This window comes from Mizuhopecten yessoensis, unplaced genomic scaffold (genome assembly GCF_002113885.1).
Source record: "Mizuhopecten yessoensis strain PY_sf001 unplaced genomic scaffold, ASM211388v2 scaffold7167, whole genome shotgun sequence".
In the NCBI taxonomy this organism is placed as follows: domain Eukaryota; kingdom Metazoa; phylum Mollusca; class Bivalvia; order Pectinida; family Pectinidae; genus Mizuhopecten; species Mizuhopecten yessoensis.
Genome location: NW_018406914.1, coordinates 21,189 through 35,066, shown reverse-complemented (window position 1 = coordinate 35,066; position 13,878 = coordinate 21,189). Strand labels below are relative to the sequence as shown.

The 13,878-nt window shown below is 34.8% G+C and overlaps 1 protein-coding gene across 1 annotated transcript in view; it reads right to left on the bottom strand.

Annotated features, from left to right (window-relative positions):
• LOC110453192 (inactive tyrosine-protein kinase 7-like) overlaps positions 1-11,130 on the bottom strand; it is a 156,173-nt gene extending 145,043 nt beyond the window's left edge. The window contains exon 1 of the mRNA XM_021502044.1: positions 10,552-11,130. Within this exon, the coding sequence (XP_021357719.1) occupies positions 10,552-10,603 (52 nt within the window). The 5' untranslated portion in view covers positions 10,604-11,130. The remainder of the gene's footprint in view (positions 1-10,551) is intronic.
• Positions 11,131-13,878: the final 2,748 nt, after the last annotated feature.

The window sequence follows — 13,878 nt, the reverse complement described above, 5'->3', positions numbered from 1 at the left end:
TAGCTCCCAATAGTCACTACTGACCCTGAAATATACACACCGAACACTCTGGTTACTACAAATCTCCATACCTGAACACTATCCCAATAGCTCTAGAGTTTAAACCAGATTTAACAAACTTGTTCACCTGTCTTTACACCTGCCTTTTGTCTTTATTATGCTACCTGCCAGTTTTCAAAATATCTATCCATCTTGCCTTTTGAATATGGAGTGTTTTAAGCGTAAATCGTTCCTATAAACAGTCTCCCAATTGCAACAGTCCATCCATCTTCCATTTGTAACCGGAGATTTGTAACTGTACATACCCCTATAGTTAGTTTCATACTGGTGTGAGAAAATATGATGTGAATTCAACAGTTTTTGTGTAGATAATGTAATGTTAGCTGTATTCCTTCCAGCGGACAGTTGACTTGTTTCTATCAATCTTGAATACATGCCTGTGTTTGTAAAGGTATAGCATACCACCAGGTTTGAATTAACATACAACAAAGTCGTCATTAACATATGAAGAGCCACCAATGATATTGACAAATTGGAAAAAGATTCAGAAACCTTCATAGGTGTAAGCTTGCATTTCTCCAATAAAAAGTACAAGTATACGATCTGATATGTTTAAACAGAAATGCACTTTTGGATGAAAGCCCTGCGATAGTTCCACCTGAGACACTCTATGTAAGTTTGTGGTCGCTATTGTTCAGTGGTGCTTTCTTCTTTTTCTGCTCTTTAAGAAGATGAACCTTTCATAAATTGATAGAGTGGGTTCATTTGAATGAAATTATGTCAATTTATATCAAATTTACACCCTGGCAGTACCATTACATTTACAAATCATTAACAGTATAGATTGTATTACAAATGAGACCAACATGAGCCATCAATTCAGGAAAAGTGTGTGATGTATTATCACAAGTATACTACTGTACCAGGTATGTGGTAGAGCTGTATATTTTGTAGGCATTACGTTTTTATTCCATTACCCTAACCAATTGTTGTCTGTGAATTTCAGCCTTTCTGGCTTCAACAGTTCTAGTAGAAAAGAACAAAACTTTGAATCTAGCAGTGTAAGAAAAACTTCAAATGAACAATATGTACAATTTAAACTTTCAGTTGTTTCTGGAATACACTGTTAAGTGGACCTGAATTTTATTAGCTTGTATATAACTACACTGTACTGTTGTAATGCAATTATATACACATATAAACAATATTTATGTTAAAACAGACACCTCTGTCCACACCGCAGCTAGAAAGGCCATTGGTATTACCGTAAAACATTAGATGTGTGTGACAAAGTCACAGTAAAAAAATAGACACAGAGTCTGGTCCAGGCCCCAAATGTCTAGGTGTTCGGCACAATACAAATGCTTTTACATCTTGCACAACGAAATTAACCAAAGAGAGTGAAATGATTGCATGAAATATTGATGCAGTCAAGACTGAGGTTGAAGAGAAATGGCTAGATGACCAAGTATACTCTACAGTACAGGGACTGGCCTTATGCCACTCTCCATAGCATATATACCAGTCTCTCTCATGCATCAAAGAATGTTTTGCTCCAGTGATCAACTTTTTTAAAGTATACATATTGGAATTCAAATTTGATTGCTAACAGACAAAACGATTGAAAATTTTCCCCATTTTTTTCTTAACAATTTTTTGGTCACATTCCTGTGTTATTGGTTAAGATAACAATACATCTACTGATGGTCTCATCAGCTTCCACCTCAGTGGGCACAGAGACCAAATCTGAAAGCTCAGCAAGGTCACACTGTACTATGTGTATTACAAATAAGGTCAATATGACCACATAAACCCAAGTCCACTCAGGACAGGGTTAGTGATAATAAAACAAGTCTGGCAGCCAACTTTACACTTATCATAGATTCTTTTTTTTTTTACCAACAATTTGTCTTTGTCCTCACAAGCCTGGTCTCCCAGTCCAGCACTGCAAAGTCTTAATAAAATAAAATCACCTATATGTCTTGGACAGTGTTTAAAATTAAAGTCAAATTAAAGTACATCATCATCAAAGGACAGCTAGTACGAATATACACTAACAATAAATGTAATAACCAAGCATGGCCTATGGATGTACTCTGAATCACTAGCTATACTGGTCAGACTAGACCATTCCCAAACTGGAGCAGATGATCTTTAGGTTGTATTCTCTATGATGAGGTCAGGTAGCCACATCCAGCTATATCCAGGTCAGTGATAATTCCATCCAGACATTTGACAAAGAAATTATCTCTAGAAACTCCCACTGGAATTATCCCCCTTCCCCTTCATGGCTATAATTAATCCCTTGGGATTTACACCAGGTCCCACAGACAGGTTTCTTCCCTACAGGATGATTTGGCACTTTCCATTCTCACAAAGCCCTTGGGAGCTATTATTTATATGACCTTCCACTCTGTGAAGTTATTTCCCTTGACTGAGCTTGCTGAAGCCCTGGAGAGTTGCTACAAGAGCCCAGACAAGAATCCCTTATCAGGGAAACTTACTTATCTGTTATCTTGTCTCTGAGTCAAGCTGTAGTCCAGTAAACATGTGAGCTAACACATGGCCATTCTGATTCCAACAGGCAACACATAGAGGATGTTTACACTTGCCAGAAAATTGAAATAAATTGACTTTAACTTTAAATTTTCATCCAGATGCTATTAAAATTTGACTCAATGCATTGGGATACATATCAGTACATTCATGATTTGATTTCCCTATATCCATATATAGTTTTTATTGATGCCAATAACAAAAGCAGTAAAATTTCAATTTTCACATTTATTTCTCACACCTGGCAAAACTGTATTAGTGTATTCATTTCACCTGTGATTCAAAATATTGAAGTATATCAGTTGACGTGGGCAATGATATCTGAAAACGATATGCAGATTTGTCATTTAATATTTATCCCAAAAATCTACACAAAGGAAGGACTGCTATCCTGAAATCAATACAAACCCATAAAAGTTCAATATCAAAACTGGTAATTGTATTTTTACTTCATTCAATTTTTCCCCATCAAGTTTTATTATGCTTGCCTGTAGACCAATCTAGAATGATAATCACACATTTGCTTGCATATGCTTTACATCTCCTTTTGTTCTTTCAAGTAAAAAAAACTAAAGCTGCAAGCTACATGAACAACTTGTTTGCATAAAAGATGACGATGAACAACAGATTTCCCCGATATGTGTTACCACACACAACGTGTTGGTTCCACGAATTGTTGTGTAACAGCAACTTTTACTTTTCATGACAGGAAATAGAAATGATATCCTGCACACTTAGTCATTATCTCCGAGACAGGAACAACTCCAACTTGTAGAAATAACTTGTTTTTGTTGGCCGTTAATTAACAGTGGAGCAGTGATCAGTAGCTGATACGGAGTTCTATCAATGTTTAGGATCTATAGAAATGTCAAAGATGATGAAAACAATAAGTGATATAATGACGTAGTTCTCCGTGCAGAAATAAGAAATTTTAAAAAAAAACATCTTTTTCCTCATTCAACCATTTCATAATGCCAAACTGTAATTATATAAATGTTAAATTACCATTAAAGAACGATACTTTCAAGTAGTTTGGAAAGGATTTTGGAGTTGACTACATAAACATGCTTTATCACATACAGATAGTTCAGATTTTTAACTGTAAATCACTGTTTTTACTGTTATTTTTTTTTATGAATGGGTCCAGAATTGTTAATTAGTATAATGTTGACAGCTTGACTTAGTGAACAAGTAAACCTTGGTGTTACAAGTCCTAAAGATCACGCAAAGTGTCAAGATGACATCGTCAGCTGGCAGTCCTTGTACCACTGATAACTAAGTCTGCACAACTGCACAAAAAACATGGCTCAGTACAATTAACGAGTGCAAATGTCCCCCTCCCCACTTATCCCCCCCTTCAGATCAGAGAGGAACATATTGGAGCGAACGTCTCCACGCTTTCATCATCCAACTACTAACTATAACCATCTCATTTACCTCCAGCAGGTATATACACAAATCGTCAACAACTCTTCCTGCAATTTTCATGCATCCTTCGCAGTACACAACAATGCACTTAGCCATATGCATATTCTTTTCAAAATACTATAAAAAGGCTCCTACATGTACAATAAGTAAGTGTCAGTATAGTAAAGACACTAAGCTTCAGACATGAATCTGTCATAATGATGCATTTCTCAAAGATTACTTTCTAGTACCACGAAATTTCATTTGTAATCCACTTTTAGTTTAAATGTTGACAACTGCTAAAGTTTTGTAGACACTTCACAGTTTAGGTAAGAGTGACTGAAGGGATACCATGAATTAGCCGTGATTCATAAAAGAATGGTACAGAACAGCTTTAGTGTTACATGTGCGTGTCACAGCTGCAATCAAGTTTCATTAATACTGTAGTAATGCATGATAATTTGTTTCTTAAACGATGTTTTAAAACACATATTAACCTTTAAACCTATGTCAAAACTGAATGTATTTAAATTAAAAATGCATGTTCAGGATTTTAAAATACAAAACGTTCTCTCAATATTACCCCAAAACAGACGTGTATTGTATTTACAGAGTTTTTAAAATTTATTTTAATCAATAAATGATAATGAGGCCAGTTTACCACTTAAACAGTATTTCAATACAGCATCGGTGTGAAACGATCATGAAAATCATGGTCATATACTGACAAATATTTATACTGGTTTAAAGAATTTAAACTTTTTAATTTTTTAATCATGTATATCTTAAATTCTATTCAAGATTATGTGTTTTGAAGAACATCAGATTTTTTAAGTTACCAATGAGAAATTTGTTTTATACTTCCGTAAAAATGTACATAATTAATCAAATGGGACAGTCCCTGAAACACTGAAGTAGACAATGTGGAACCTGATCTGAATATAGAGGGCATTCAGTACTTATTTATACATCGTGTACTAATAAGAACGTATTCGTATATGTAAAAAATAAATTTCTGATGTCTGTTTTCCCCAGCAGTCTGACCAGGTTCCATGACAATTGAGATAACCCTCGACTTCCGCAGCAGCAACATGTTAAGTCAGCAATTTAAAACACGCCTCGGAAGTGATTGCAGTGCATTGTGCAGGGCGACTGAACACAATAAATCTAAACCATGCTTCATTAAAACTGATTTAATCGTCTCAGACCAAGGATGCACACTGCAAGACATGCGATTTCCTCTGTGTGAATGCTGAGAAAGACTGGTGGTCATTCACAGTACATAACTGCTCGATGGTGGAAAAATGGGGAGTGGGGAAGAAAACCATCATCTCCAACGGTCACCAAGCCTATAGACTCCAGTACACGTTGATGGGGCAGAAGAATTTATCCGTGTATGTTTTTGCCATTATGTTTTGTTGAATTTATAGTGCCCTCTTTTCACGGTGTTTGTTTTGTGCTGCAAGAACAGTTCCCAATTGGAATTACAAGGTACAGTGTAAGCTTTACATAGACCCCACTACACCGGTATAGTCTAAACTTCTCTTGGACCATGACTTTTTTAATGAAGTACAATTATTTATGTTAAGTACTATTTACAAAAAGCATTTCCCTGACCACAACCTTCACAACCTTTTAAAAAATGAGGTAATGTGTACCTTCTTTTTTTGCAATCTATTCAGCTGTAACAGTTTTCAAGTCAGAAGGCTCAGCATGGTCCATCAGATAGGTAAGAAGTGTGGTCATAATAATCACTGTTTGTGTATTGATGTTCAATCATTCAGTTTTAACAAGTATCCAAACTTCAATCAGTATATCAATACTGTCTACTGAAGGCCCTAATTATCACACCCTGATAAACTGTATTTCATTCCCCTGATGGCTGGTCAGCTATATACCATGTACAGTAACAATTTATCACTAACTCATTACCTTTTTGTATACTTAACCAAGTGTAGAAACCAATGGAAACATTGTATGAGGGAAGTACAACTTGGCTATAGCTACATTATTGATAGACCAGGATTTTAAGCTTAACAGTTAAATTATGATCAAACTACCAACAGTTAAATTATGATCAAACTACCAACATTTAAATTATGATCAAACTACCAACATTTAATTTTGGATTCTGATTAATGTACCTGTTCCGCCCATTAATATCATGAACATGTACATTTATATGATATTGCATATTATCAGTTTTTCAAACATACAATGTATATCATCATATAATGACTCATTGCTAATAAAGACTTCATTTTACAGATCTTAAATCTTGTTTGATTCTATTTGTTCCAGACAAACTTCTCACTATAGAAGTATAGGTAGATGCAAATACATGTACCAGTCAAAAGTTGTCTTCTTTCCAAATGATTTTGGCTGAGATTAATATTTCATTATTTTTATCAGGTTTATAGAAGCATGCATTGACCTCATCTGAGGTCTATGATTGTACAATAGTGGCCTTATCTCTATTTTATAGATAAAGACATTTGTATCAACCCAGAAAGTATATATGCTTCTCTGTGCAATTGCCAACATCCACTTATTATATTATAAATCCCCTTCCATCAGTCTTGCCTTGTGCTCATTGAGTTACTACCGGTATATATATATATATATACAAGCATATAACAAGTTAATTATTTTGTCTACTAGTTCACCCCTGTGCTTGTTTTATGCATCATAGCATTGCTAATCTGTTTACTTTGCAATGTCCTTCAAACCAACACTATGATACATGTAAGTACATGGTATGTACTTATTATATGATAAGCATGAAAGTTGACATTTTTTTTTATAAATGTTTAGATTTTGTCCAAAAGAGCTGGAGTTGTTTGTGTGAATAAGATTATAGCACAGATAGAACCCCACCTCTTGAGTCTTTCTTCCCTAAAACTAATCTTTGACATGTGAAGTGTGGCCGACACCCTCTTCAAACGGACATATAAACACTAAACTCAATCCACCACAGCCCAGAAACCAGTTAGCACCTGGAGATCTCATTAGGATATTGTCAAACATTCGTGGTGACACCTGCCCAGGACACTGGGCCACTTTAGGGGCCAGCAGGAAGGCCCTATAGCCCTTTATATTACAAGCCATTCTGCTGGCCTTGTGACTGGGTGTTTATATTATCAGTACAGACATCAGTCATGCAGAGTGACAAAGTCTATTTGTATGGTCAAATGTCCATCTGTGTTGACCTCCAGGTATACTACATACTAACCATTATCTCCAGGTAATCTTTATTACTTACAAGTGAAAGTTTATTGTATTTTCTGTGTCAGGATTAGCTCAGATTAAGATATACCTATAAATATGGTGCTAATTGCTTCCTGTTTATCACTTATAAACAAAGACAGCTGACACTTTTGAGAATGAAGAAACCTAAGCTTGTTATAAATATGAAACCAGTTTTAATCTTTTTCAAAATCCAAATCAAATAATCTTTTTCATTACCAATTACCACCAAACAATGAATGACTTTTCCTTTCATTTTTTTCCACAAAATATTTTTAACTATATAATTAATTACAGAAATACTCTTTCCAAATCTTTTTAAAAAGTCTACCTAAATGGCTATATTTTGTACGAAAAGTTAGATTACTTGCTGCGGTTTACACATTTTCCATGCAGAAAGAATTATATGTAAAGTAATTAGAACCAACAGAATCTATGGGGTCTGGGTAATTTTCTTGTTTGTTTCAGTGTTGTTAATTACATTTTACAAGTACATTGACATCACAGCATGTGATATATACAAAATAATCTTCAAAATATTCCATGCACACATTTCACATTATTTAAAATGGTTAAACAATGAATGCATTCTGCCATATTACACATGGCCCTGATTACACACACAAGATGTGCTTCTTTCTCTCAAAATTTTGCGAATCACAGGAGCAAACGTTCCTATAAACATCTGGTATGAATATAAATATCATGCTCTAGACATGTACAATCATACAACATGGGAAGGGAGGGGGTCGTGAGCCACTTGACGATGCAAAAGTAAACATATTCACATAATACTTAAATACATTGAACAGAAATATCGTATAGAAATTAAGCAGTGAAGGATGTTTATATGACTTCTAGAATATCTGTACTTTGTACAAATAGCTGTATCACACAGTTTACAGAAAATTGTATGTGTACATAGCATTACTGCGGTATATATCAAAAGTTTTAACAACCGTTAAATTTCTAAATGTTATATTTTTGTCTAAAAAATTGTATGATCTCTAAATAATCCTACGTTCTGTTCATGCGTTTTATAACCAATATAATATGATTACATAAAATTGCACTTCTGTCATGCATACATTATTATAATGTGCGTTAATCCTTAATACAAGTAGATTTACAATTATGGCACATTGTTAATAAATTAGAATGAATTAAAATTCAAATAAATGCAAACAGTAGTAAATAATTTTCATGAACAAAATCTGATCTATTAACAATATCTTTTGATAAAACTTGTACTGATATGCATCTTTGATATATCTGAATGTGAGCCATCCTAAAATGTAGTTCATTTCATGATAAATAAAACCTTTTATTACAAAATTTTACAAATGAGAGAGATCAAGCAATATATTTTTTGATTGCAATAAACTTAATATGCAACACTTCTCTTGAATGATATTTCAGTCAATGTTTTAAATAAAGTTAAATATGAGATCTCATGTCAAGTAAAATAAATGAGACATTTACTTTATATTCTCAGATTTTCTCAGACATTTTTTTCACTTGTATTTGTATCTCAACAAAAACTAAACAGGAAATGTACGCTGTAGCTTGTTTACCACGACTAATTACAGCTAGCTCTAATCAGTCATACATGCCCATCTCCAAATTATCCCCAGCAGCTTAAAAGTGAAATTCAATATACTGTCCTGATAACAGTATACAGATTTTCCTTGACTTCCAACAGCTAAGCTGGCCAAAAGAAATAGCATTATCAATGTTTACACTGATTTGTTAATTAACTTGAGTTTATCTGACCCCTCAATTTTGGACCCCCTCCCCCACAAATTCTGCCCCCTCCCCACCTTTCCCATGCAAACCTTGAGTACTAGACAGAACCGACAGCCATAGTATTACTCCTACAGAGAAACGTTCGTGTGTCATTGCAGCTTGTATATATATGTGCTCCAAGCTCTGCAAATCTCATTTTCCAAACAGGCTATTATCTTATTCAAGATACAAGATTAGATTTGTTTTCGATTTCAAATCTCTCACCAGAATTTTGATTTAGCTGCAGTTCCAAAAATTCATGTGCAAGCCTTGGAAGGGCGGTTTTCATGTGTTTTTGTTTCAGAGAAACGTAGATTTATAACCCACATGTACACAGTAACATGTAACTTTGACATCTACAGGCAAGGCACATAAAAAAATGAATACATTCCAAACAAAAAACCTTGAATGGAAAGTTCCTGAGACTTTTATTTATAGCCGCTATCTTTGTTTTGCATCTTATGACAAGTCACATTTCGCGCTATATATGTGTCTATGTGATTGTTCCAACATCAGAGATATATTTGTTTGTTTCAGGAAACTGTAGCCAGATGTACAATGAATGTACTGGGTACCATAATATTTCAAAAGATCAATTTTAAACTGCTATATTCAGAACAAGTTTACCGTGTTTCTATACAATGATGAGAAAATGGCATAAAACATTAAAACTCCTATATAGAATGACTCTAGAAAAACGTGTAATAAAGATTTTAAACTCGTAAAATTAACATATCCCGTATCAATTTTCCTACCTCACATTATCAGCTTTAGCATTATGAGGATTACCCAGAGCCACCCACTTTGTATTCCTTTATTTCAAATCTATTCGGAATTTGTTCTTTCTTTCAGTTAAATCTCTTAAACAAACAATGGGTCAGACGTCAAGTTAAATCGTTGAGTATCATTTTACCCTGACAATTAGAGGTAATTATATACAGCAACCAATTAGTACTTCTGTTACAACTTTATGAATTACCCAACGTTTAACCTAAAAGTATTACATTAACGTAACAGAAATAAGGTAAACAACTTCAAAGCCTAGACGCATGGATTTCACATTACCCATTGGAATGTTTTCATGTTTAACCGGTATGTTTGGTCATCTCAAGTTTGAAATTCAATAATTTTAGTTGTTTAGTTTAATATCTACTTACGGTTTAATGCGATTATCAAGTAATTAATACGTGTATATTACACAAAATTTAGTAAAATATATCCGAGAATAATGAGTAATTATGAAACAGTTTTAATTATTTCTTTTGAATCTTTCAACCTCTATCGTTCCTAGTGCGCCCATCATAGTATTACCTCCAAGTGTGCAGAATAAATGAGAAGTATGACATTTATTGACATTGGTTTACACTACACGATTCGTGACAGTTAGAACTAAGATTTGGTGTTACAAATGAAACAGTACATCGTCTGTCCTTTAATATTAAAGGGGCAGACGGGGTATCCAATGTACTCAGGAATGACATGATCAGAGACCTGTTCGTGCTCTCTCAAATGTCAAGTTTCGCTTCAAAAGAAGTTGCAAAGAAAATGAAAACTTACCATAACATAAAAAGGTTAAAAGTGATAAAGCGTCCTTTGTTTTATCATCCATGGCGATTGATTAAGTCCATATAAAAAACTGAAACATCACATTGAGTGCATCCTTTTCACACCTCAACTCGAACTTGTAAACTGTCAATGAGCTTACGATGCTATCAAAGTAACCGCATTGCACACCGGCACACGACTTTTCTCACTCCGCTTACAAAAATAGTCCATAACACACCGACTTGTATCCAGCTACCAAAATTCATAGCACAATAAATGATTCCTTAAATAAACTCATGTAGTAGCTATGAGTGGAATGAATATTATTTAATGATATATAATTCTATATTAAAATAGGCACATTAATATATCCAGCCGAATATTTTCTAGACCAATCAAGTAACCGATTTACGACCGATGGCGGACACCGTCGTGGAAAGGCTGGTTCAACTAAAGTGCTGTTTTCAGGCCTCTTGCGTGAATATATATCCTTGACAGTATTTTATCGGGATACTAAATCCTGTAGGATGATATCGTGTTCTGTTCTTCACTTGTCACGCCGCACTGTGCTTCTCTGACGCGACTGATCGCTTCCCTCGCCATGAGCCATGTGCTCGACTGCTGCGGTTTGTTTACATGCGATGTCATTTATATGTAACCAATCAGAATGTCCGCTTTGTTCGTAATTGGCGCGAGATATGAATTAGTAAACACGACCACGTGGTCGACTAAAGTTTTTCATTTAATTGAAGTATGATGTAATTAAATCAGCTTCGTGTTCATAATGAACTTGTGTTTTCCGGAACGAATAATTTATTGTTTATTACAAACTCACAGAATTATACCAACCATGTAATCTATAGGATGATTATACCACGGACTAAGATAATCTAATTCCGTGATTATACTAGCAGTAAATTCTGTCAGCAGACGTACTTGGATTCCATTCAAGAATCAAGTCTTGTACAGGGAATATATTCAAATATTGTGTTTTAAAGATGGATTATGAAAATATGTGAAATGGGACTTTTCCTTTAATAATTGATATGGCCACTATGAGAAAAATGACTTGACATAGCACTAATGGCGCCTTTGTGCTCATGTTTTTAATTTTGTTTGTTTGTGGGGGGGGGGGGGGGGTTAAGACTCAGGAGCTGTGAAATTAGTATTAGATATTTTCTATGGCATCCTTTTTTATTATCAAAGAACCCAGACAAACAATGTATCTGACCTACCGATATTATGTCATTATACTATTATGTAAGCTCTTCATTTTTTTCCATGTTAATCCTGTAACGGATTCTCACCAGGTCCCGGGTTATGTACTAATACAATGTTTGACTCAACAGTGACAGCTTGTGTACGTGGTACCTTGTGTGTTTACTAGGATAAGACCGTACTACCCTAGTACATGTATCTTCTTTCGAATTTACGTAAATACCAAGTTAAATTTTTACGATGACTTTTAAATTACATCACAACTTGACAAAATGTCAGGGTGTGTCCCAAAAATATCCTGTATCATAGCATCTACAATATTACATGCCAATGACAACACTTAGATTATTCATTTTATCTGTATTTAACTTTGGAAATCACCTATTTTTTTGCTCTCTCCACTAACCTTGTTAAAGGAATGAAGTTATATTTGGGTACCAAGAAATTATCTGCATTACGATCTGCATATATACCTACTCAATGAACTCGTTTTTATCATCGAAATTAATTAGAAAAAAATATGTAACCCGTCCGTCCCTACAACAACTTGGCACTGTAAGTCCCCTGTAAATGGCGTTAACAAGTACACGGGCGATATTATTTACACCGGATCACTGACACGCATGACGTTCTCTGGGGAACGGATAGTTAGTTGTTCAAGTGGGCGTGACATCATATACTGTTACGTATCCAGTGAAAGAAAACAAGACCGATAACTTATGACCAAATTTAAATGTCAATTAGGCGTTGTTTTTTTAAACTGAAAAGGTGCTAAAACTATTTCTATGCTAAAGTGGCAATACATTACACATATATCTTAATTATTAAATCTTAAATTAAACAAGAGGCCCATGGGCCTTAACGGTCACCTGAGTCCTACAGTATTTATTTTTGTTGTTGAAATATGTACCAATTTGAGTAAAAAATAATTAAGTATAACGTTAACTTAAGTTTTTCAGGACCATGAGCTGATCATTCCTAGACCGAGTTTCAGTTAAATCGGCCTATTAGTTTGTTTTAAAGTTTGAAATAGTTATTTTCAAAATAGCGGCCGTGGCAGCCAAATTGTATTTCTGATCGACCCGAAAAATAACAACACTTTGTCAGGACCATGAGTCGTAACCTTCCCATGAAATAATAATGAAATCCCTTTGCCTGTATTTCAGCTTAAGTTGAAAATGTAACATGTTAACGGACGAAGCACGACGGACAACGACGGACGAAGACTGATAGCAATAGGCCACTTAAGCTAAAGCTCAGGTGACCTAAAACAAAGTTCTGATATAAACGATGTTTGTTCAAATAAAGGTTGTTCAGTTTATCCGATGTCACATTTACAGGTTCTGCACTGTGCCGATATATTGATGCCTCTGCAAATAGAACCCGCTTTATGATGACATTGACCGTGTATACTGCAGTTAGACACCTCTTTATTCCGACATTAAAATCGTTCCTCAGTTATTACGGCCTCTATGTTTTGACATTAGTAGTAACCTCTCAACCCAGATAACTCCATATTCTGACATCTATACTGTACCCCAAACCCACATCCCACCCTTTCCAATCAGGAAACTCCATATTCTGAAACTGACAGTTTACCCCGGTATTAAAACACCCCTTATAAGACATTGTCGTAGACGGTACCGATTTTCTAACAGTGATCGGTATAATTTTTGTGTATATTACATATCAACAACGTCTATATCTACTAACATATGTACCGACATCAAAATAAGTATAATTAAATGTTTCATAATTCTAATTCTTCTAATGCTCTTTCGTAGGTTTTTTTTCAATACAAAGGTAGAAATATCTTCGCATGCAATAACTGCAATTAAAAGAAAACAGTGTGTTAACCATTTTTATCAACCTATCCACTCAGCACGTGCACAGAGCCATGGATGTCGAGGACAGGTTGTAATCGTGTTACCTCGGGGCAATCTCTCCCGTTCGTACTACGGTGCTTGTATTTTAACTCCCATGGTATGACCGGAGGTGTGACAAAAGTACATGTAAATCACATATACAGCCGAGGTGACGTGTACTTTTCGCCCTTGATTTAAAACAAATTGATCTACATGCATTATCTGACGAGTCCGCGTCACGTACAGATACAATGCA